Raw genomic sequence first — 25777 nt, 5'->3', positions numbered from 1 at the left:
ATGCTAAATCTTATCGACGACACCCAAAGTTCAAGAAAAACGTGAATGCTTGTGAGTACTGGAAAAAAATATCTAAAAAGAAAATGCTAGACAAATCATAATTTTTTACCACATTCATGTACAACGTGATATGACAATTGCCACATATAACCAATAGTCATCGTGGTAAACTCATTGGTTGACATAGCATATATACCTCACTTGGCACACCGTCAATGGCAATGGCTACGGCACTACACCCAGGTCTGACCCCAATATTATCACTTAATTGGTACTACTGCACTTGCATATTTCCTGAACCATTCATAAGTCCCGAAATAGTTTCAGTTTTGTGGTCAACGGGGAGTTCGCTCCACCATGCCTTGAAGGTCGACCGTGGACGACTTCAACACATCCTTGCCGAGAACCCTGTCCTCAATCCATTTTCCTACTTGTCACTGAAGGTTCAACGCTCTCTTTTTCTCCTTGTTCACTGCCTGGTGGTCCTGGTCGTTGCCCGAAAGATTGTGCAACTCCTCCAACTCTCCCCAAAAGCAGGATTCGCCTGGGGTACTGGCAGGATTTTTCGTGCTCGAGCCGTCTTTGTGTGTATTTGTAACGCTTTGGCCTGCCTCTCTCCATGTAGACTCCGGTGTCTTCTCCCCTTGCGTGCCTTTAGAAGTTAGCAATTTCAAGAGGCTCGGCAAGGTGGCGATATTCAGTTCCCAGCTCTACCCAATCTGATATAGCCTCAATTTCATCAGGAAGATCATATTTTTTCAGCATATCAGTTATCTCATCCCATATGCCTGCAAGCACAAGCCTTGTCACATTCGCGTCGAAATCTTTCCTGTGCTTTTGAAGCTTGAACGCGTCGTAGTATCCCACATTGTGCTCGCACGAGCCCATCGTAAACGAGGCAACAGGGTCAACCGAAGAGTTCAACGGGGACCAAGAAACTTCGTTGCTGCCACTTGAACTCGCTTTCGACGTGCAATGGGGTTAGGAAGGACCAAACATATAGCACCAACCCTTATATGCATGCCTAGAACAAGCACGAATTTTGGTTCTGAAGCCAAACGAGGGACAAGCTTCTTCATCATCTCCACATGAACTAACACACTCAACATGCTAGTGGAGGGTTAGCGTGTCAAGACAGGTCATGACTTGTCAAGACATGTCATACCCTACATTCAGCTGATAAAGAGAATCTAGTAAGGAGTAGACCCCGAGGCCTAAAATTAATTTTTTTAGAAATTATTACAAAACAGGACGCTAGTTATATATGAACGTCTTCTTACTGGTAATAACACGTTCTCTAATTGAGCTGAAAATTTATACGTGTTCTTACCGGTAATAACAGTTGTAAATTTTTCAGCTCTACAAATGAACATGTTCTTACCGATAAGAACACGTGTAAATTTTCAGCTTTATTAATGAACGTGTTCTTACTGGTAAGAACAGGTTCATATATGACTAGCGTCCTGTTTTGTACTAATTTCTCAAGGAGTTGCGGATACAGAGAACCAAGAATGCCAAGGTTCGACATCTTTAAAATCGAAACGTTTCATCTTTATCGATAAATTGGTGGATTGTATTGAACATTTGTGTAGGGCATTGTGGTCGGCTGTGGATGGAAATGGGCTGAAGCACATCTTGCTGTGCCGTGCGATTTTGGGGAAGGCAGAAATGGTGGCGCCGGGCTCAAAGCAATCGAGCTGCAAGGAGGTAGAGACTGGAGTGGAAACTTCATGATTCATGACAACATTATCACTTTGTTTCGAACTTTTCGATTGATTTTGCAGGCGAACAAGGTAACACGCCCGCAGCTGATACAGAGGGTGAGGCAGACTGCCGGCGACAGGCTGTTGATTGGAGTAATCAAATCTGTCTAAGAGGCAGATTGGTGCCAGGGCAAATGCATAACGTTGTTTGGTGAGCAATCCTATGCGCGTAGAGATCATACACACTTACACTAAAAAAACTATATTTTTGAGAATTTAAATTTATTATTTAACATATAACACCCTAAAATAAAATATCTGAATTTTTGCTTTAGTATTTAGTAAATTTGGTGGTATAAGATGAAAGTTCAAGTGACTAAAAGTTTGTAATACTTTGCAAAATATTCTTTAGAAGTCGAATAAATTTGATAAAAAGTATTCGTTGAGTACTACACCATCTTTTTATTAATTAAAATGTTAGGCGGCATAACTTAATTGGATAACAATTAAAAAAAAGGGGGGTGTTGATCACTAGGGAAATGGAGAGGGAGTCTTTCGTCTTCTATGGAACTAAGGTCCAAGAACAGCATAGCTATGGTGGTCTTCTTTGTGCTCATCTTCGTCTAAATTAGATCTTTCTTCTTGGTTTAAATCTTCTCTCCTCCACCACCTGTCCAAACCGTTGGGTGATCCTTAGAGGTCTTCACAGGCGCTTCTTCAAACTTCGGGGTGGTCCCGAGACCACCCAGGTCCATATATGCATCCGCCCTGCCTATAAGTCAACCAAACCTTCTAGGATGTATTCCAAAAGATGTTTTCTTAATATTTAAAGAAGATTAGAACAAAATGTTTTGTTAATATTTAAAGAAGACTAGAAGAAAATGTTTTCTTAATATTTAAAGACTTGGTTGACGGGCCTTCCACTTCGTTGAAAGTTTCTTCTTTCTTACTTTGCAGGAAATTGTGTTTGCTCGGTTGATTTGGAAATTTACTGCGAAATAGGGCTAGAGAGAAGGCATTGTTTTTGTTTTTATGGCCATATATGTTCATGGCATGTATCGAGCCACACAACTTCAACACGAGTGATTTTGCGACCATCCTGGTTCCCTTAAGAAAAGTATAGATGTTATTTTTGCTGAACACTCATTGCATATCTGGAACCAAAACCTTTACAAACGAAAACGGCACTTGAAACCAAAACCATACCAAAACAAAACACAGACACAACAAAACACACACAACAAACAGTAAAACCGCGGAGAGGGGATTCAAACTTGGGTGCAGAGCCGGAGGCAGGCAGTCTGACCAGTGGCTATGGTGCTAACCCTAGCTCTGCCCCCTTATTATCACTTAATTACTAATTAGTACTACCCCACTTGCATATTTCCTGCACCATTCATAAGTCCTGAAATAGTTTCAGTTTTGAGGCCAACGGGGAGTTTGCTCCACCACGCCTGGAGGGTGGACGACTTCAAGACATCCTTGCTGAGAACCCCATCCACAATCCATTTCCCTACTTGTTCCTGAAGGTCCAAGACTCTCTTTTTCTCCTTGTTCACTGCCTGGAGGTTGTCAGAAAGTGCGTGCAACTCCTCCAACTCTGCCCAAAAGCAAGATTCCCCCCGGGAACCTACTGGCAGTTTTTTTTCGTGCTCGAGCCATCTTTGTGTGTATTTGTAACGCTTTGGCCTGCCTCTCTTCATATAGACTCCAGTCTCTTTTCCCTTTCCGTGCCTGTAGAAGTTAGCAATGTCAAGAGGCTCGACAAGGTGGCGAAATTCAGTTCCAAGCTTTACCCAGTCTGATATAGCCTCAAATTCATCAGGAAGATCATATTTTTTCAGCATTTCAGTAATCTCATCCCATACGGCTGCAAGTTCAAGCCTACTCACATTCGCTTCGAAATCTCTCTTCACCTCTTGAAGCTTGAACGCATCATAGTATCCCCCATTGTCCTCGTTCGAGCCTTGGTAGGCTCTTAGGTTTTTCATTTCTTCCTCCATTTTTCCCTTTTTTAAATCAAATTTGACCTTGTTTTCTTTTTTTTGCTTCTGGAATACACCTGCTGCGCGAACACATTGTCTAGCTCTTGCACTCTGCAATATTACAAGAAAAATATCAGAACACGTTACAGACCCCAGATACAATAATAGGGCTCGTGTGATAACCATTTCGTTTTTATTTTTAAGTACATTTGTAAAGGAAAAAAAGTACTTACCAGGCCAAGGTCATCAAAGATACCATCTGACGCTAAGTTGAGCATTTCTAAGTTATCGTCACAAGTCACACTCTGCATGTCCAAGCTACCTTCAAGTTCATCATAGTATCCCAAGTGCTGGTTCAAGCATTTACTGGCGATTGTTGCCCTTTCAGTATCGTTGTTTAATTGACAAGTAAAGAACAAGAGTTGCAACACAGCTTCAGGGTTTTTCAAGACAACCAGTTTCCCATTCCCGGTACAGAAAATGTAAGTGCCAAAAGGTTTGTAAGGGCTTAGGTTAATGAACTTCGTTACAGTTTCGAGTAGTAGATTTGGACTCCCCATCAGTTTAGAGGCGGCACTGCTTGCAACAGATGATGCACTGCTCATCACCTTTGTAAACAGATCCAAGGCCGCCTGGGATGATCCAATTGGTTGACTCATGTACTCAGAGGAACTTGGATCGAAGAAGGGGAGGATTTTCTCGAATTCTTGTCGAATGGATGACAGAGGAGCAAGCAAAATCCGAGGGACAATGTCATATCTCATGACAAAATGTATGAAGTATTCAGACCAATTTTCTCTCCTAAGAGCATGAGAAATAATGTGGTCACCAATAAGGGGAGATCCGAAAGTCACACAGAAGAAAGATCCACTGATTTCTTTCGAGCAATTTTCTAAGAACCAGATTGTGACAAACGCAGCAATTGCACCGCCGGTAGAGTGGCCGGTAAATATTATTCTCTTCTTTGCAGTGATGGCCTCTTGCACCTGAGAAAATTAAGATTTAAGAGTGAATGACAACACGAATTACAATTGAATTGGCCTACAGCACATCGTATTTATATGCCTCAAATTTTGCTGTAATATGCTCAACCTAAATCCGGTCTGTTAATTTAACTTTGTCATTAGTCGCACATAGATTGTTTGGATGTAATTTTAAAATGAATGAAAGTGTTTTTAGATAAAATGGTTTTAGATTTCAAAAACACTTGAAGTGCTTTCTGCAAAGTTACGTGCTTCTGACATAAAGCACTAAGTATTTTTTCAGGATTCAGTTGCATTTTTACTAAAGATAAGTTCTAAAAATATTTTCACCAAAACAATATCTAATAGCATTAAAAGCACATCCAAACAAACAAGTAACTATAATTGCCTACTCCGTAACACAGAAACAATATCTAATAGCATTATGGCAATTCAAATTTTAAACAATTGCCAAATGTATTCAAATTTTAAACAGTACCTTGATTTTCAGCTGGGAATTGTCCAATATTTGTTTAACTTTGTCAACGAATGCTTGGTTGATAGTTGCAATTGCAAAGTCTATCTCTTCTGGCTTTGCTGGATCATAGTTCCCAACACTTTTCAAGGAAGGAAAGAGTTCGAGATCGACTTTTGCTTCTCCAAAATCACTTTCTCCAGAAAACAAACTCTCCACAGACCAAGTTCCTGCAGGAAAGCTGATAACAACATCTGATGATCCTGCAGCAGAGTTCTCCACAAGAAACGGTTCACCTGGGAATTTGTGTGCCTCCAAGGCAAGAGAGCAGCTTTTCTTGATAGTCTCCTCCCCTATATCCAGCATCTCTCCAAGCCTTTCACTTCCCATTTTTCTGAATTTAATTTGTTGTTTTTGGTATGTTTCTGGTTGCAGATGCTGTTGCTTTTATAGGAAAGCTGGAGAATGCAGTGTGGACTCAAATTACAAGAATGCCCTTGAAGATTGACCAAGACTTTAGGCTTGTGCTGATTTTTGGGTGTATAATAATGGGCACTATTGTCATTAAAATTTTTCTTTTAAACAAACGATATTATCTCTACTAAGTGGATGCAATCGTGCAAGAGTTGATTAAGTTTCATAATGGTTAATAATAATATGATTCAAATCCGTCTTTGACAATAATCGAACCTAAGATTCTTAATTACAAGTGAAGATAATTATTATCAAACAATAATAATGAGTGACGTCGTTAAAATATTCTTTTTTTATTGACTTTGTTTTACGCGGCTTAAATTTTTTATTCTTGCACTGTAAGCAACCACAATTTCTAGGACCTATCCTAAACGCGATTCATTTTTGTTTAATGTCCTAATCAACTTTTTAGGTTGGGAGGATTTTGCAGGGACTACTCCTGCTATTGGTGAAAATTAAACTGCTTTGTTTTTTTTATTGTCATTAAACATTGAGAGTTTTAACGAAAAGCCCACGGTACTGTTCACTTTAACGAAAAATCACATATAATATGATTCAAATCCGTCTTTGACAATAATCGAACCTAAGACTCTCAATTACAAGTGAAGATAATTATTATCAAACAATAATAATGAGTGACGTCGTTAAAATATTCTTTTTTTATTGACTTTGTTTTACGCGGCTTAATTTTTTTATTCTTGCACTGTAAGCAACCACAATTTCTAGGACCTATCCTAAACGCGATTCATTTTTGTTTAATGTCCTAATCAACTTTTTAGGTTGGGAGGATTTTGCAGGGACTACTCCTGCTATTGGTGAAAATTAAACTGCTTTGTTTTTTTTATTGTCATTAAACATTGAGAGTTTTAACGAAAAGCCCACGGTACTGTTCACTTTAACGAAAAATCACATTTTTACACTAAAAAATCAAATCTGGTACTATTCACTTTACCCTTTATTTTGTCCTTATCATTAAAACTTAAAGTTTTCAAGTCATTTTCATTAGTTTTCCTTTAAACATTTCCTTTTTTATTGACTTGGTTGACGCAGTTTATCGGCTTTGGGAGACTCAAAAAAATGTTGAATGAGATTTTCTATAGACTCTTTGTCCCATCATAGTTTTATGTTAATTTTCGTATGAATATTATAAAATATTATGTTAAAAATATGAGATGATAGAAATTTTTATAGAGAGTCTCACTTTTAAGAGTCTCTTTAGCATTTCTCTAAACTTCTAGGAACCGTCCTAGAAGTGATTAGTTTTTGTTTAATATCCTAATGAACTTTTAAGGGTTGGAATATTTTGCAGGAAATATTCCCGCTATTGGTGCAAATGAAACTACTTTGTTTTTTTAGGGAACTTTAACGAAAAGCTCCCGGTACTGTTCATTTTAACAAAAAACCACATTTTTACACTAAAAAGTCAATCCTGGTACTATTCAATTTAACCTTTATTTTGTCCTTATCGTTAAAACTCAAAGTTTTCAAACATTTTTCATTAATTTTTCTTTTTTTTATTGTCATTAAACAATCCCTTTTTGTTAAACTTTGGTCGATGCGGTTTATTGACTTTGGGAGACTTGGAGAAATGCTAAGAAGACTCCTAAAGTGAGATTTTTTATGGACTTCCCATCATATTACAGTTTAACATTAATTTTTGTACTAATATTATAAAGCAGTATGTCAAAATCATGAGGTGACAGAGTCTCCTACTTTGAGAGAATAAATGCTAAAGAAATTATCTCAAAGTCAGACTTTTCATACTCTCTGTCAACTCTCAATTCCATCCCGACAGTTTAAAATATTGTACCAAAAACATGAGGTGACAGAAAGTTCATAAACTTTTGAGAGTCTCTCTTTAGCATTTCTCTAAACTTCTAGGAACTATCCTAAAAGTTAGTTTTTGTTTAATGTCCTAATTAACTCTTAAGGGTTGGAATATTCTGCAGTAAATATTCCTGCCATTGGTGAAAATTAAACTGTTTTGTTTTTTGTTGCTTGCTGCAAGGTCTTTTCCTTCCATTTTCTGTGAATGTTCTCTTTCCTCGTCTTTGAAGGAAATGTTTGTGCTTTTCATGGGAATTTTTTGAGAAATTGAGCCCGAATGAATAGTAGGAGTCAGAGACCAACGACTTTTGTTTTTTGTTCTACAGAAATAAAACTGATTACAAACTTTTAATTAAATGGAACCCCAAAGAACTACTGAAGAGGCACTTAAGCGTGGTTTATATAAGAATTCTTTTTTGACGATTTAGTATTTCTCTAATTCTATTTTTATTTAGTTCTAATTGTTGAAGAATGTAAAAGTCTAGTATCGGTTTTACGACTAATTGCAGTAAAGCCGTGATACAACCCCGCACATTATTTATAAGTACTACGTACTGGTTTGGTACTGATGTGCTTTTATAAAAAGTGGGTATAAAAAAAAGATGAATTCAAAAATGTGTTTGATAAACACTTAAAAACAGCTTATTTCCACAATTTTGGGTAAAAAAAAAAAAACTAAAAATGTTAAGCAGCAAAAATGAGCTTATTGTCACAGCACGGTAGAAGCAGTTTTTTTTTCAAAACACAACAGCAATACCAAACCAGCCCTAAAACTTAGTAGAATAGCACTGTTAGACCAACTCCAATGGTGTGCTAAAAGCCAAATTATCCCCCAAAATTCCCCCCCAAACCGACTCTAACCCAAGGGGAAAATTTGGGCTAAATGCTAAATGCTAAACCAAGGCCAGATTCCCCCCGAAATTTAGCCTAGAAATCGAAATTTAAATTTTTCAATATTGATCGGAATTTAAATTTTTTTAGATTAAAATGTTCATAAAATTAATTTACAATAGTCTACATATTTATTTATTTAAAAAAAATTAATTTAACAAAAAAAATAGCCTAAATTCATTCTTTAATAATCCCGGGCTAAAATTTTAGGCTAGAACGGTTGGAGCAGAAAAACTGTTTCTGGGTTAAAAGCTAAATTTTCCGACCTAAAATATTTGGCTTTTAACCCAACCATTGAGGATGGTCATAGTTCTGCGAGAGCATGCCTGTTCATAAACAGTGAATTGACTAAATTGCCCCTCATGTTAGACTTGGCAGTGTACTTTTTCCATTTTTGTATGGTAATATACCGGATTTACCCTTTCTATCTACCAGTCCATCACGTGTGGTTCTTTGGTTTTTAAACCCAACGCACATTTTTTAATCATTTCTTCCCTACAACCAATTTCTTTGTCATTTTTTTTATCTTTTTCGGTGCCACAAACGATGTGGCCGGGTTTAACTCTTGACAACTTTAATCATTTCTTTTGGTCCTGCAGCCTATTTGTTTATCATTTCTTCGTCCAAAAACCAATTTGTTTATCCATGGGGTAAAACAACTGGTAATTGTTTTGTTGTTATATATAATTATTTTTGAAAATTTTAACGAAAAACTTCCGGTACTGTTTATTTTAACGAAAAATCACATTTTTACACTAAAATGTCAATTTTGATACTATTCACTTTACTTTTTATTTTGTCCTTATCATCAAAACTCAAAGTTTTCAAACCATTTTAGTTAGGTTTCCTATTATTTTTCTCATTAACTCTCTCTCACTAGCTCTTATGTCCACCTGTCCATCATCATCAAGTCCAAATATTTAAGGCCAAGTAATGATATTCATAGCATGCTTTTATACTATATTTCTATATCACCTAAGGTGGTATCGGATGTAGACAACTACATCATTTGAAAAATTTGCAAAATCCAAGGATATGAAGGAGAAAGACTCATCGTGTATCACAATCATCATTTAATTAACTAGTTTTTCTTAATTATTAGTTTATTAAATAATGAACTAAATTTAAAAATCTGATTAATTCAAATAATGTGGCTGTCCACATCAAATGTCACCTAAGATGGTATGAAAATGCAGTACAAAGACATGGTATGAATAGCATTTCACTAACAGTAAACGGGCGAAAATACACTTCTATTGCTTTGTATTTGGTTTGTTTGTCTTGCTCGTTGGGTTTTGGTGGCTGAGAAGTGTTTTTTGGGTTGTGTCATTTGATTTAGTTCCTGTTTACATCAGAGCGCATGTTTTCATTTGTTTGATTAAAATTTAATTTGGGTTATTGGGTATTTTTTTATTTGAATGATTTCGTTGATCTGATGTTGTTATTGATTGTTCACGGCATGACCAAGGTATTTAGTTTGATAAAAAAAATTAATTCTCTTTGTATATTCTTTGCAAATTATGATATCTAAAATTATACGGTTTAGGGTTAACCTCTTTCTGCAAGCATTTAAATCTCTATGTATTTACACAGAGTTAAAATGTTTTATGAAAGCATCACACTACTTAAAATTATAATATTCATTTATCCCTTTAACTGAGGCAGTGTAGGATTCAGCTATCACATTTTTTACTAGTTCTGGACTAAATTTTTCTCCAATACCACTTTTTATGTAGGGGCCCTTTATGTAATGTTAAATCTTTATATATTTGTGTTAGGCATATTTATTTATATAGCTTTGATTAACGTCATTTTATTAAACTTATATTAAAGTATTTACAATGTACATTGATTTTTTTCTTTCATGTTTTTCTTTATCAATCATTTTTTGAAAGGAAAACTAACGAAAAGTTCAAAAAAAATTCTCTTTTAATGAAAATCATTTTTTAAAGGTATAGTGAATAGTGTCAGTTAAAGGTAAAAATGTGGTTTTTCGTTAAAAGTGAATAGTACCAGAAGTGTTTTGTTAAAACTCCATTTTTTAAATGAACATGAAATATCATTTTAAACAGCACTGGCTCATCACTTTTCTTCATTGATCTAGACATCATGGAGCTAAATTCATACAAATCAATGTAAGTACATTTAGTGTACAAAAGCCCTTCATGGATTCTAATTCCATCATCTTTCCTCATTTCCTTAGTTCAAAATTTTAACTGATTTGTGATATGTACCTCCCTATATCATGCATGAAAACAAACATAATTCGCTGCTTTATTACTTATTTAACAACATTTTCAACATTGTCAACTACTCCCTTAGAAATTTTCAACAACACTATGTACTTTGTATGCAACATTCAGATTTCCTGGTTTGCTTTGTGAAACAAAGTACTGTTACCAAAAGTATAAATTTTTGGATCTGTATTAAAAAAATCTCCAATGTTCTCAGTTGCAACAGGTAAATGAAGTGTTATTTTCACAAAGCTATTCAATAATGTTATCTCTAAAATTCTGCAGGTTTTCAAGTTCTGTACAACCTATCAAAATACTGCCCCTTCTTCCAAGCAAGTCAATGAGGCTGAAACCTTGCAAACTGCAAAAAAAAAAAAAAAAAAAAGTGACAATTGAGGAGTTGGGTTATTTGGATGCAGATTTGTATAAGGTATAAATACTGATTATATTTTGTTATCTTGGATTAATGCTATAGTTTAGAACTTTTTTTCTTATTAAAAGATATATATTTAATCATTACCATGCATCTTTGAAAAAAAATTCCAGAATGATATATTTTTGTATAAAGCATCGGTTAAGCACTCTGACACGCGTTATAAGTGGTATAGTGCATGCCCCAATGGTGCAAAACAAATGCACAAGGATTCAACTACTGGTCAACTCATTTGTCAAAAGCATCCAAACCAAATTCCAACTCCTGGTAATAACAAACATGTTATAGTTTAATTCTATCACTTACTATTAAAATCAACCTTTAATTTCTGTCGCATCCTATATTCTATTGTCTAAATTATAGTTAAAACATTATCCATATTAAATAGAGTTAACAACTAAATTATCTCCTCATGCTTATTAAAACATGCCTACACATTTGTATAGCTATGTTTTTATTACTTAATTAGTTAACACTAATATTTAACTGTGTACTTATAAATGCAGTTGCTACAAACTTAATTAGAAAAATTAATTTTTGCTTTTTAATACAGGTACAAAGTATCCTTAGTTCTTGAAGACGAAACCAGTGAAATCAATGCTCTTATAATCGAGAAATCAGGTGAAAAAGTGTTTGGTGCAGCGTGTAACGACTTGGTATTCAATCAACAATCAGTCGATCAACAACAATTGCCACATGAGTTTCTCAGACTTATAGGACAGAAACAAATATTTCACTTGCGCTTTGGAAGTAGGAAAAATGCTGTGAATTCAAACGATATCTTGATCTACAATGTTTATGAAGATGCAGAAATACAACCAGCAACTCCACAGTCCTTTATCAGAGAAATTACCGTGTCTTCAACCACATTGTCATGTTCCATTTGTCCACTTGAAATGACTGGAGAACCGCATAAGAGAAAAAGGGAATCGATCAGGAGACCGCTTTTTACCGATGCTGAAAAAATGTTGTCTTAGACCTGACAAGATCTGTTTATATATCTTAAATTAATTTGAAACTAATCTAAATTTTATTTTTTCAACCTTTTCAACAAAATACCGAGGCAAAAGAGATTTTAGAGGCAAACCTACAAGAGTTTGACAAAGTTCCAATCAAATTGTTGAAAAAGGACTCCTCCCCAACCGGTCTAAAAACAGATCCTCTTCCACAAAAGAAAAACTAGGTAACCAAACCATTGTCTCACCATCTTTTTTACAATATTAATCTATTGGTATGCAAATTTAATCCATGTTTTTAAAAAATTTTACTTTCTTTTCCATTTTTATAGGTTCCTTATCGACTGCCAAGACCGAAACACTTTTGCTGTGCTGCTAAACACCTTTATCATCCTTTATGTCTGCAAATGAAACAATCTTTGATGATATTTTTTTGCTATGTAAATAGCCCTATATAGCATCAGTTCCCCATTCTTTTTCGCACACAAACATAACAATATTTTGTAATATATTGTATCTGGAACTACTGATCTTGATCAAAGAGTAGAAAGATAGTTCAAGGGGAACGTATCAACCTCATCATTTTTGTGTAGTAATGGTCCAACATTTTCTAATATTTTATATGTGAACTATATCAATTAAAACTTTTATGTGTAGAGTACGTGGTTCACCTCTTAATTTCAGTATGCTGGGTAATTAGATGTTTCTTTTGCATGGTTTTGTCTTCATAAGGACAACGTTTTGTTCCAAGTAAACAAATCATGAAATCAAACTGGACTATATAATGTGTTTCAGATTAATTAAAGATTGCACCTTTTCCTTTTTGCTTAGCTTTAACATATTTTCACTACTTCAGCTTCTGATCCAGGCTCTTCAATTTTCTCCTCCTACCACCAGCGTTTATATATTTGAAATTTAGTGTGCCATAGAATTTTTTTGTCCCGCAGCAACGCACGGGGTCAATTTTTCTAGTTCCTTGCTAAACATTGGTACGAAATGAAAGCTTAGGGAGCTCATAACCAAATTGAAAGTTAGTCGCACTTCACAGGGCATTGCTAATGCTTTTTCCTAGGCAATTCCCCTTGGGAAATTGGGACCTGGGATGTTCTTGCCATTGGGTTGCTGAGCAAATTCAGGAAAAGGAAAAGAACTCAAAGAATAAATATCAATAAGTTTAGAAAACTATATTACATCAGGTTCAGAATTCATTTTCTGATTCACTGGAAGATGTCCATGACACATCTGAAACAATATGTGAGTGGAAAGTTCATCAACTTCTTTGATGTTATGCTTGAAAGTTACAGTGGAGGTGACGATGATTCTACCACTTCCGCTTTCGTAGAACTCTTCTTCTGTAGTTTCAACACAAACAAGAGTAACAATGTCTAAAAAAATCTTTCACAGTAACAAACAATTGAATGGTGCACCTCGTTTGTCTCTCGAAGCTCCTGCTTGGTAGTACTCGGTTATTTTCCTCACAAGCTCCATAACCCTCCTCTCTCGGCATTGCCGTTCTCTGTCAAAAGCTTCTTGATTTCACTGACACGGTTGCTTAGAGTAGAGCTCATGTGGATTAATCTGTCATACTCAATGGTTGCTGCTAGTTCAATGCTCAACTCTTCTAGCTTTGACAACCTTGGATTAAGTACTCTTTTCTTCGTTCTTCAGGGGTTAGATTATCTGAATTCAGTGTACTAGTTTGGCTTCTTTGATCGAGTACTGTTTCTTCCAAAGCTGCGGTTTTGATTTATCACAAAGCCTCTTCCCTCGGATTGAGCTACTTGTTCAACCACAGAGTGCAGTAGAGCAGCGTTTCCATCAGTACTTTTGATATCGGATAGCTTTAGAAGAGCACTTAGGTTGAAGCCTTGTGTATTGCCTCTATTGCCGGCTTTGAGAATTGCCTCGAGAAGCTTTAGGAAGAGCCCGCGAGTTCTTAGCTCCTTGCACCCAATTTCAAGTGTTTGGAAGGACTCCTTGAGGTGAACGACTTCCGGATCGTAGTTTTCGATGAAGAGCATCGCATTGAAACGTGTGAATGCCGAAGGAACAGCCTTCAAAATGTGGTAGAGGAAAGATTCAGTAAGTGCTAGTTTACTAGGGTTTCCATTGAATTGGAGGATTTTTGCTTCTTCCTCTTTGGATGGTGAAATTTTTGTGAGCTTTTCTAGTGCAGCAGCACCAAGTCCTTGTCCATCAAGGAGAGCATTTACAATTTCTTTTCGAGAGATTGCAAGAGACCTTAGCACTATCGCGGTGTTCAGAGACTTTCGAGGATATGAAAACCTGAGGTGTTGGGGCAAGAGTTTGGCTTGCTTGAAGCTGAAGGCAAGTGGTTCTTTCTCTCAGAGGATTGGTTTTTAATCGTGGAATATCCAAAGAGATTTTCCATAAGCTCATCGCCAAATCTGCATATAACATAAGAAATTGTCTAAGTTATGATTAGAGCCATGACATAAAAAACAAGATAATACGCTCGTTTAATAACCATTTTAGTTTTTAGTTTCAAGTATAATATAATAAGAGTGAGATTTGATTACCTAAATTATCCGTCATTGAGTTGATCCCAGACCATTGAATGATGAACAGCTGCCATAACCTTATCCCAGTGCAGCGGCTTCAGCTTCGTTTGCCCGCCACCGATTGCTTTTAAGCCCTCCTCCCCGGTTTAAGCCTCTTCCCTGCTCTTGTTGCTTGCTCTAGCTTGCTCTGACTATAGGCGCAGGCGGCGGTTTAAGTGACAAAGCCGAACCACCTGCCTTAGGAGGCAAAGGAGGCGGTAGAGGATTCTTTTTTACCATAATAGGTGGCGGCGGCGGCGGTAGTGGAGGAGGTGGTGGTGGTGATGGTGGAGGTGGCGGCGACGCAGATTAGTTGGGGTGGTGGAGGAGGCTGTGATTCTAGGGCATGCTTTTCCAACACTTTAGGTGAAATTGTTCTTAGAGATCTTGGAGGATGTAGAGAAAATGGTTTTTTACCAATTGATTACGTTGATAAAATCAGACCGCTTAGAATCCACCCTTTTTTATTCTTCATAGCTAGGGTTAAACATAATCTTTAGAGAAATTGCATCAATTTGTCCAGCTTCCAATTTCCTCAAGTTTATAACAACCACCCCATTTTCACTAACAATCAACCCCTTCACATTCCCACCACATTGCCTAAACTCCTCGCGATTCATCTCAACTTCTTTGCGGCGAAGACTCCCATTTTCCTTGCCTTTCGTGCAGCGGCGAGCAACGAGGAATCTGTAGAGGAAGAACAAGATTCCAGCAATAGCAAGCGTGGCTACAGCTGCTGCTGCAATTGTCTCGGTAAGTACTGTTCCATTGGACTGTGGCATCGCCAGGGTTACACACCGGAGAGACCACAAGAGAATAATCTGGAAAACAACTTCTCAGAAAAGTAGTTAGGTGATAAGTGCTTTTGTAAAAGAATAGATTACGCCAAATCCAAGGAACTGGAGAAGTTGGTGGGATTTTTTCAATTCCATGTATGGAATATGGATGTTTTAAATTTGGACTCGGTGTGCAGAATTCTGCTCCAAGCTGGTGAATTTAAAAGTTTGTTGTCATCATAAATAGAAAGAGTTTCGAAATTTTAATAAAAATAAAACCCGATGAACACTAAAATGTCATAAGATAAGCACTAGACGATAGTTTATATAAAGTTTTTTTATCACTTAGGTGTTTTATCATAACTCCGCCTATGTAAGTTTATCTTACATTGCCGGTCCCAAGCCCGGATAAAGGAGGAGGGGGAGGGCGTCAGGTAGTCGATAGCCGGCACTCCACAGTTACGTCGAATCCTTATGACAATGAATCCAGAACGAAATCGCGCTAAAGCTAGGACGTCACCCGTAAGTGGCGCGCTGTGTGGCCCGAGCACAGTGATAAGTGAGCAAGGGTCGCTGTATCTCCATCGGCACCCGGATGCAGTGTTAAATGAGCAAGGGGGCCATAGAAACTTCTTTTCGAACGACTCCACTCAAAGTTGTTTGGGAGCATATGCTCCTATCAACTTTACACAGGACACACAAAAGAAGTACTTTGATCCTATTAGACGGGGGATGGTGAAGAAGCTAGGACAGAAGGGTAGAGTTCAAGAGAGTAGAATGCGTTTAGGAACGTGGAATATAAGAACCTTAACGGGAAAATCTATGGAAGTAGTGGAAGTTATGGTGAGGAGAAGGATAAATATTATTTGCCTACAAGCAACTAAGTGGGTTGGTCTTAAGGCAAAGGATCTAGAAAACTCAGGGTTTAAGCTTTGGTATTCGGGCACAAATAGAACGAGAAACGATGTTGGCATCATTGTGGACAAGACCCTGACACAAGATGTTGTAGATGTTAAGAGGGTAGGAGATAGAATCATGGCAATCAAGATTGTAATAGGACAAGAACTCATCAATGTGATTAGTGCGTACGCACCTCAAGTAGGGTTGGATACGAGTTCGAAGTAGAAATTTTGGGAAGACCTTGGAGACTTGGTGCAAGGAATTGCTCAGACGGAGAAGTTATTTATAGGAGGAGATTTAAATGGACACGTGGGCAGGGAGACAGGCAACTATGGAGGTTTTCATGGTGGCCATGGTTTTGGAGGGAGAAATGAGGATGGGGAAGCTATCTTGGATTTTGCAATGGCATATGATCTCTTCTTAGCCAACACCTTCTTTAAGAAGAGAGAAGAACATGTGATCACCTACAAGAGTGGGTCATCAAAAACACAAATAGATTTTCTTCTAATGAGGAAAGGGGATCGTATAACTTGTAAGGATTGCAAAGTTATACCGGGGGAGAGCTTGGCTAATCAACATCGCTTGTTGGTGATGGATGTACATATCAAAAGAGTGAGAAAAAAGAACAAGACTTGGAAGTGCCCAAAGACTAGATGGTGGAATCTAAAAGGAGAAAAACAAGTCATTTTCAAAGAGCAAGTAATCACCCAGTGTGTGTGGGATAGAAAGGGGGAAGCTAGCCAAATGTGGGATTCCATGGCTAGCTGTATCCGAAAAGTAGCAAAAGAGGTATTAGGAGCGTTCAAGGGCTTTGCTCCACACCAAAAGGAATCTTGATGGTGGAATGAGGAGGTACAAACAAAGGTGAAGGTTAAGAAGGAATGTTGTAAAGCCTTATACAAGGATAGGACCGATGAAAATGGTGAAAGGTATAGAAGAGCGAAGCAAGAGGCGAAGAAAGCTGTGAGAGAAGCTAAGTTAGCGGCTTATGACGATATGTATAAGCGACTAGATACCAAAGAATGAGAGTTGGATATCTATAAACTAGCTAGAGCAAGGGAAAAGAAGACAAGGAACCTAAACCAAGTAAGGTGCATCAAGGATGAGGATGGAAATGTTCTTGCTACAGAGAACGCGGTCAAAGACAGATGGAGATGTTATTTTCATAATCTTTTCAATGAAGGACATGAAAGGAGTACTCCTTTAGGGGAGTTAAGTAACTCAGAAGAGTGTAGAAACTACTCCTTTTATCGTCGAATCAGGAAGGAAGAAGTGGTTGTAGCTTTGAAGAAGATGAAGCATAGAAAAGCAGTGGGCCCAGACGATATACCGATTGAAGTGTGGAAAGCCTTGGGAGAGACAGGTATAGCATGGCTCACTGACCTTTTCAATAGGATTTTGAAAACGAAGAAGATGCCAAACGAGTGGCGAAAGAGCACCTTGGTGCCTATTTACAAGAATAAGGGTGACGTACAAAATTGCATGAACTATAGGGGTATTAAGCTAATGAGTCATACAATGAAGCTCTGGGAGAAAGTCATTGAGCATAGATTGAGGCAAGAGACACGGGTTTCGAACAACCAATTCGGGTTCATGCCAGGGCGCTCAACCATGGAGGCAATCTATCTCTTACGAAGATTGATGGAAAGATATAGAGATTGGAAAAAGGATTTACACATGGTCTTTATAGATTTGGAAAAAGCGTATGATAGGGTCCCAAAAGACATTCTTTGGAGGATTTTAGAGAAGAAAGGAGTACGAGTAGCATATATCCAAGCTATAAAGGATATGTATGAAGGAGCAAAGACTGCCGTAAGAACTCATGAAGGACAAACCGAAAGCTTCCCCATAACTGTAGGATTACATCAAGGCTCATCCTTAAGTCCTTACCTTTTTGCGTTGGTAATGGATGAGTTAACAGGACATATTCAAGATGATATTCCTTGGTGTATGCTTTTCGCAGACGATATAGTGTTGATAGATGAAACTCAGGAATGGGTAAATGCGAAGCTTAACCTTTGGAGAGAAGTGTTGGAATCTAAAGGTCTTCGCCTAAGCCGATCAAAGACAGAATATATGGAGTGCAAGTTCAGTGCAAATGGAGGCCAAAATGAGTTAGGGGTGAGGATCGGAGATCAGGAAATACCAAAGAGCGACCGTTTTCGCTACCTAGGATCTATCTTGCAAAAGAACGGAGAATTAGATGGAGATCTCAACCATAGAATACAAGCTGGATGGATGAAGTGGAAGAGTGCATCCGGCGTGTTGTGTGATCGTCGTATGCCACTGAAGCTTAAGGGAAAATTTTATAGGACGGCAATAAGGCCGGCGATGCTGTATGGCACAGAATGTTGGGCGGTGAAGCACCAACACGTACACAAAATGGGTGTAGTGGAGATGAGGATGCTTCGTTGGATGTGTGGGCACACGAGAAAGGATAAGATTAGGAATGAAGATATCCGAGGTAAAGTAGGAGTAGCCGAAATTGAAGGAAAACTGAGAGAAAATCGGTTACGGTGGTTTGGACATGTGCAAAGAAGGCCTACTGACGCTCCGGTTCGAAGATGTAACCACGGGACAAAGGTTCAGGACCGAAGGGGTAGAGGAAGACCTAGGAAAACTTTGGAAGATACCCTAAGAAAAGACTTAGAGTACTTGGATCTAACGGATGACATGACACAAAACCGAGCGCAATGGCGTTCTAGGATTCATATAGCCGACCCCACTTAGTGGGAAAAGGCTTTGTTGTTGTTGTTGTTGGTGGTGGTGTTTTATCATTGTGTGATAAGTTACTTATAAATCAAGTAGCTAAGAGCATTGATTTCTGCACCCAAGATTTCTTTTTTCCCAATCTTCATTGTTGAGTACGATGTGCATGGTGATAGTGATAGAATAATGTATGCCATCTTTGCCTCCATGTATGTTCTATTAGCATTGTTTGGTTGTCAAATTATAACATATAAAAAATAATATTGACATGTGCTTTAATTATTCGTTATTAACAAAGTTATATGAGCCTTCAATATGCCATATTGCTTCAACAAATCAAAAGCTCTTGAGCTCACCATAGATGTATGGATTTTGATGCAGGAGGCAGGCCTTGAAGAAAACAATTTGAAACCATTAATATGCTTTGGAATAACAAAGATTTTGTATTTTAATTATTTAGGAATTTGTTAAGTTATTTTGAAAGTTGTATGGGTGTTATAGAAACATGAGGTTGATTAATTTGTAAACCCATATAAATATTGTACTAGAAAGTCTTGAAGGGAGACTTGAATGAATTAACTTTGTATTTGCCTTGTGCATTTGAAGAGAGTGATTTCTCCTTCTAAAATCAAGCATTTGGTTTGGTCATGTGAGCGGATTCACGATTAACGACGTGAGCGAGCTCCGTTGCCCCTGGTTGGGCGAATCCCAGGTTATCTATTCCCCTCTCCTCGATACCTTTGGTTCTGTCCTGCATCAGATTTAGTGCTTGCAATCGAAGTATATATGGTCTGCATCTTTAGCATTTGAAATAAGAGCGCTACGGCATGTGCATGAGCAACTGTAAGTTGTTAATGCATGGCGAGTCTCACAACACATAATCAATGAGCCAACATACACAAAATGCATTCAAGGTTTACGCTCATAACAGATTAATGGTCCATCGATTGTGGAGCTAAAAATTAATATAAGAATGGGCTAATATTTTCCTTTTGTTATCAGAGCATGGAGTGTAAAATAAGTTTATACAGGAAACCTATAGCTGGCTCCGCCCTTGCGGTCCACAATTACCAATGCACAAATAACCCACTTCGCAACGTCTCATAATCACATGCAAATACTTGAACGACTGATACTAGTATACTCTCGTAACAAACGCTTGACCTCAAGTTCAAAAAGTAGTAAGCCTTCATGGACACGGAAATCTACTGAACCGCGTGACCGTGTCCTCTGTGGACCTGAAAAACGAAAGAAGGAAAGCATCGAAGAAACCTCATAGGTGGAATCTTATATATGAATTGGGTCCCTTTTAACCAGTGAGGATAATGATTCAAAGGGTCTACATCTCTCCACACATTTACTTCAAATCTTTCCATCGTGGCCCCATTGACAAAATATTTGGCACCAAAGTAGGGTTTCTGGAAGCAGCATGCATAAACACACCACGTGAAATTATTCCATTGTTCCAACACCAAAGGGGAAAAATGACACAAAATCGGATACTGAATCATTTTGAATGATTGTACACCATTAGTTGGTCTAGAGCCACGTTTCCCTTTAGTTATAGAAGATTGTTCGATTCAGATGAATATGAGAACGATATATAGTGAGTTTAATATTAAATGTTCAGATAGTTTATCAACAGTTAGTATAGTTGTAGAATAGCGTTCGTATTCACACAGATGCAAGACCGATATATTAACTTTGATATTAAAGTTATCAGATAGTTTATCAGCATCCAATTTTAAATTTGTTATAGGATATTATTGAACTCATACAGATACAATGACGATATATATATATGGGATAGGAGATAGGATCAAGAGACAAACATTTTGATAAATATTTTTACACTCTTTTTAAGCTTTTAGATCACATGACATCCAAGGGCTCTTATTTATTCATTAAATGACATGGATGCTTATGTGATTTCAACTAACATTAAAGACCGCACAATTTTCAACTTTCGAAACAAAATTCTCCGCCTCTACGTCCTAACCAGCGCTATCATCGACCTTCTGCTCCTCATTGCCTACCTTTTTTAGGGCATTTTCAAAGGCGATAAATAAGGGGGAGACGGAGGTTGCAGACCTCTTGATCCTTTCTTCTTCTTCTTTTTTTTTTAACAATTACGACTAGGGTTTTCAAAGTAATTATTTGTTTCCATGATTACATGGGTGTGAATCCAAATCCTGATATGCGACAGGGCAATGGAGGTCAAGAAGGGTTTTTTTATCAAATATCAGGAAAAAAAGGACTAGGAGAAAAAAAGATCAGGAAGGGTTTTTTTTTTTTACCAATGATCAGGAAAAAAAGACCAAGAGAAGATGGATATGCACAGAGGGGATGACGTTGAGGACATTAAGATGCCAAAGGTTGCAGACCCATCGGCAAAGAGAAGATGCAATGGAGTTCTACTCCTTTCTTGTTTGCACGCTCATAGGGTTTATTCCTATTTAATTTTATTTTTAATTCCTTTCGGATTTTATGGCTTTTCATTTTATTTTTTCTTTAATGTTAGTTAAAATCCACATAAGCATCTATGTCATTTAATGAATAAATAAAAGCCCTTGGATGTCATGTGATGTAAAGGCTTAAAAAGAGTGTAAAAATATTTGTCAAAATGTTTGTCCCTTGATCTTATCCATATATATATATAGGATCAATGGACAAATATTTTTACAAATACTTTTACACTCTTTTTAAGCCTTTTGATTATATGACATCCAAGAATTCTTATTTATTCATTAAATGACATGGATACTTATGTGGATTTAACTAATATTAAAGATAAAATAAAACTGAAAAAAAAAACATAAAATCTGAAAAATTAAAAATATAATTAAAAAATAAAGATAATTTAATTGAAATTGATTCTCCCATCCCCATTTCGATCAAGACTACTTTGAACCCTAATAAACAAATCATGAAACTTCTTTAAATTCATATGCTTGTGCAATTAAACGCATGCCTGATTTCAACCATGTATTGAAAGGTTCCAGCAAATAGACCTGATATTATCTGGAAAGATTATATGAACGAATTGTGCATTTTTCAAGATGACGTTCCTTGCCTTCCCCAATCAAGTAAAATCTCAATTTACCAAAAAGTTATTGGTTCCAGTTGCTTGCATTTGTGATGAGGCAGTTCTACTTTGTGGGGTTTGCTTAACTTATTGTAGCATATGGCATGCATTGCTTCAGGTTGCCTTCGACATAATAGAAGAAGAAATGAGGTACCCCTCGAAGCTGTTTTCAATAAAGTTTCACGATTTTTTTATTAGGGTTTAAAGTCTGAATCCAACTCATGATCGAAATGGGGATGAGAGAATCAATTTCAGTTAAATTGTCTTCCTTTTTTAATTATATTTTTAATTTGTCAGATTTTATGTTTTTTTTTCAGTTTTATTTTATCTTTAATTTAGTTAAAATCCACATAAATATTCATATCATTTAATAAATAAATAAAAACCCTTGGATGTCATATAATCAAAAGGCTTAAAAGGAGTGTAAAAATATTTGTAAAATATATAGAATGAGTAGAACATTAAGTTAAATCCTTCGTAAAATCATCTTTGTAATTATCATATCGCTTGTAAATACCACACCAAGGAAACAAAGAATATTGAGACAACAAAATATTCCCCTCACATGTTTGGGATTTTCATTTACTGTATTGAGATTTACATATGCAAAATCAACAAAAAGTAGGAAGTAAAAGGACATTTTAATCCAAGACTTTCATATATGTCTGCTCTTTCCCCCTTTCTTTTTCCTGGTCCAAGTGAAAGTTTGGTGCTGGTATTTACATATGGCAGTGGAAGAAAATTAACATGACACACAGGCAACAGGAATTTCTCTATTCTGCAAAATGGGGGACGGTGTGTGTCAAAAGTGAAGTTCCAAAAACCCTAATGGCAAGAGACATAATCAATCCATCTTGTGCAATCTCGGTCTCTTTGATGACGAACATGGCAACGGCGATGATGGCGACAAAGGTGGCAGCTGACACGATGCTAGATTGCAAGCGAACGGTTGCGAAAGCTGCGGTAAAGGGGAGGGAGTTGATGATGCGTTGTATTCAACTGAAAATGTTCTTTTGTGATTTTCTTTCTCTTCAGTTTCTTTTCTTTCTCCTCCTCCCATCATGACGTTTTTCAACCGGTTCACGTCGGAAAGCTTCACCGGCTTCACTATATAGTCCTCAGCTCCTTCCTCTAAGCATCTGTAAAACAAAGTTGTAAGAGATTGATCAGTCAAAGAATATACTAAATCACATTAAGCACCAAAAGAGAGATGATAACTCATGATTGTCTCAAAACTTAGTTTAACAAGAGACTTTCCGGCAACCATGGGATGCCACTATGGCGTCCTGAACCAATAGTTCAATGCACGTGAAAAAGTAAAAACACATGACACACTGTATCATCTGTCCGGGACGTTCCGCTGACATGTTAATAGTTGAATCTAATATGCATTTATATAGGAAATGTTGGGTAGGGCAAGGCAATCATGCCCATAAAATCTTCACATGGCAGATTTTGCCCATTAGGCTCCATGAAGGGCCATATGAATTGAGACATATAACATGGGGGGTTTTATTAATTAAAATATGATTAATACCTGAAAAATATTAAACAATAAAAGAAAATATAATAACAATTGTTATTGTTAATGTAATTGAACCAACCATGTGAGGTCTATTTTATAAGATTTAGTTAATCCCCAAAAGATTCATGAGGAAAATGACATCACATTATTTGATGGCATTCTCATGTGGTGCCTAACATATTTTTCATAATTTAGGAAAAACACCAATCTTATTTCCTATTATTTAAAATTTGGTCCATTTTTTTAAGGAATTTTATATCAGGTCTGAAGATCAGAAACCAGAAAAATCCATACTGATCTGACAAAAAGATAAAAACAATGGTGTAACATCTAAATCTCAATCGAAATTAATTACCAAATTTCCTAGGTTATATGGCTAATTCACAATTTAATCTTTCTGGCTTATGATTTAAAACAAATCAAGTAAAAGGGCGAACCCACGCCAAGAAAGCTCTCCGCTTTGCAACGATTGGGGAACATCATCCTTAGTCCGAAAAATTTAAACTAAAGTACTAATAAAATATAAAACAGACATTGTTAGTCCGAAAATATACCTATCAATTCGAGTCAGGATGTTCTCCGATGACATGATCACCACCGGAACTTCTCGAAAAGCCGATGATTCCTGTTCATATGCAAATCAAAAAATTAATCTCCAAGCAACAGCCATGATACACTCAGAATTCAATTGTAAATCATCTACTTTACTCCTTAATCGGGATTAAAACAAGATTAAAGGGCTAACCTTGATTTTCTTTAGCAGTTCATATCCGGTCATCCCTGGCATTGAGTAGTCCGTTATGATCAAATTCACCTTCATGTTCTGCAACCACAAAAAGTACATAAACGTCAGAAAACCACCGTAAACCACAAAAAGACGTTTCATTTTCCGTTGGGCAACTGAGAAAATGTCATCTTTTTCCACCATTTTCTCGGAAACCAAACAGATTCAAGGCAGAAGTTTTCTTACATCAAACCCAACCGAGCTCTTCTCTCCATCCAAGCCCAGATATTGCAGCGCTCTCGTCCCACTGTCAACAGCCGTCACTGCAAAAACAAAAATCAACTCAGTTCAGAAACCAACCAATCAAAAAAGATTTCCAAGAAAAAAAAATCAAAGACTAATCCGGGGTGCACGCGTACCTTTGCAGGATGATATCTTGAGCAGGCGTTCAATGACCTTCCGGTCCACGTGGCTGTCATCCACAGCAAGAACATGCAGCTCGCCGGAACGCATCTGCGAATCACCGGAAAGATCAAAACCTTCGGTCAGATTCCGCCTGAGAATCTCGCCTGCTGTCGCCATTGAGCTTCTGAGCGGTTCAGGTGAAAAGGGTCCGCGTGGAAACAGTGAAAACACAGAGGAGAAGAAGAAGGTGTTTGAAAAGTTTGTTGTAGCCGCGTTCGAAATGAAAAAACTTAGAGAAGAGAGGTGGGTGGGTTATGCTTTAAATAGTCAAAAGGCTAAAGCTGAGATTCTGAGGATCCGATATATCTTATGAGATTTTGTTTTCTCTTTGCAAATCTAGCAGAGAGGATCATTCCGCCCCACTTGTCTATTGTCCTGTCAATCCTTATTTATTGTATATTTACTCGAGTTTAATGGGTGAATTTTCTAAGTGTGACCAGATTGTTGTTTTCGTCGACCTGTTATAACAAGAGTAAACATCATAATATAACACGAATAAGGGACGTATTATAATAAGGATATATGCAGGTTCGATTCTGTCGAGTCACGATATTATTTGTTTTAGGTTTCGACTAAGTTTTTACGGTTTTGTTTTTGATAACTTATACGAGAACTTCCTAATGGGTTACCCATCCTAGAATTGTTCTCACGCAAACTCAGTGAACTCTCAAAAGGTCTCGTGCTATATAGAGGTGAACATGTACATATAGGGTGTAGATGATCTACTTCCCTGAACGATGCGGAATCTAACACTCCTTGTACTCAAATTCGAATTTCTAGCCCTGTATTTTAAAGTAATTCGATGCGGCACAAGTGCAACAACATGTGGGCAGTCTTGGTTTTGCTTGTGTGGTCGTAAAAATTCTAATCCGAGTGTTGGACATAAGATTTTTTTTCCAATCTATCTTTGAATGATTGTGACTCATATATAAAAAATAAATTGACTTGACCAACTAACCTTAATCTATGTATAAATGTACGTCAATGAAATAAAATATCATAAACTAAGACTATAGGATTAATACATAGATTAATAATAATAAATGTTCCAAAGCAAAATTACTTAAGAAAATGGCCACCGTCAAAGAAAAT

General features: G+C 37.1%; 2 protein-coding genes and 1 long non-coding RNA gene across 3 annotated transcripts; 1 reads left to right on the top strand and 2 right to left on the bottom strand.

The window, feature by feature from the left end:
- Nucleotides 1-2806: 2806 nt before the first annotated feature.
- Nucleotides 2807-5554, bottom strand: LOC126626271 (protein EDS1L-like). Its single transcript, XM_050295532.1, has 3 exons — nt 5150-5554; nt 3922-4674; nt 2807-3799 (listed from the first exon to the last, which is right to left on the bottom strand). The coding sequence occupies exons 1-3, from the start codon at nt 5513-5515 to the stop codon at nt 3071-3073; spliced, it is 1848 nt and encodes a 615-aa protein (XP_050151489.1). The 5' UTR covers nt 5516-5554; the 3' UTR covers nt 2807-3070.
- Nucleotides 5555-10489: 4935 nt separating this feature from the next.
- LOC126626270 (uncharacterized) lies at nt 10490-12739 on the top strand. Its single transcript, XR_007624647.1, has 3 exons — nt 10490-10936; nt 11538-12167; nt 12273-12739. It is a non-coding gene; the product is annotated as an uncharacterized LOC126626270 (long non-coding RNA).
- A 9771-nt stretch (nt 12740-22510) lies between these two features.
- On the bottom strand, nt 22511-24949 carry LOC126626269 (two-component response regulator ARR5-like). The gene is made up of 5 exons (XM_050295531.1): nt 24640-24949; nt 24467-24543; nt 24242-24319; nt 24051-24121; nt 22511-23110 (listed from the first exon to the last, which is right to left on the bottom strand). The coding sequence occupies exons 1-5, from the start codon at nt 24800-24802 to the stop codon at nt 22816-22818; spliced, it is 684 nt and encodes a 227-aa protein (XP_050151488.1). The 5' UTR covers nt 24803-24949; the 3' UTR covers nt 22511-22815.
- Nucleotides 24950-25777: the final 828 nt, after the last annotated feature.

This window comes from Malus sylvestris, chromosome 6, assembly GCF_916048215.2.
Source record: "Malus sylvestris chromosome 6, drMalSylv7.2, whole genome shotgun sequence".
NCBI lineage: Eukaryota > Viridiplantae > Streptophyta > Magnoliopsida > Rosales > Rosaceae > Malus > Malus sylvestris.
This window is presented reverse-complemented; position numbering and strand designations above follow the sequence as displayed.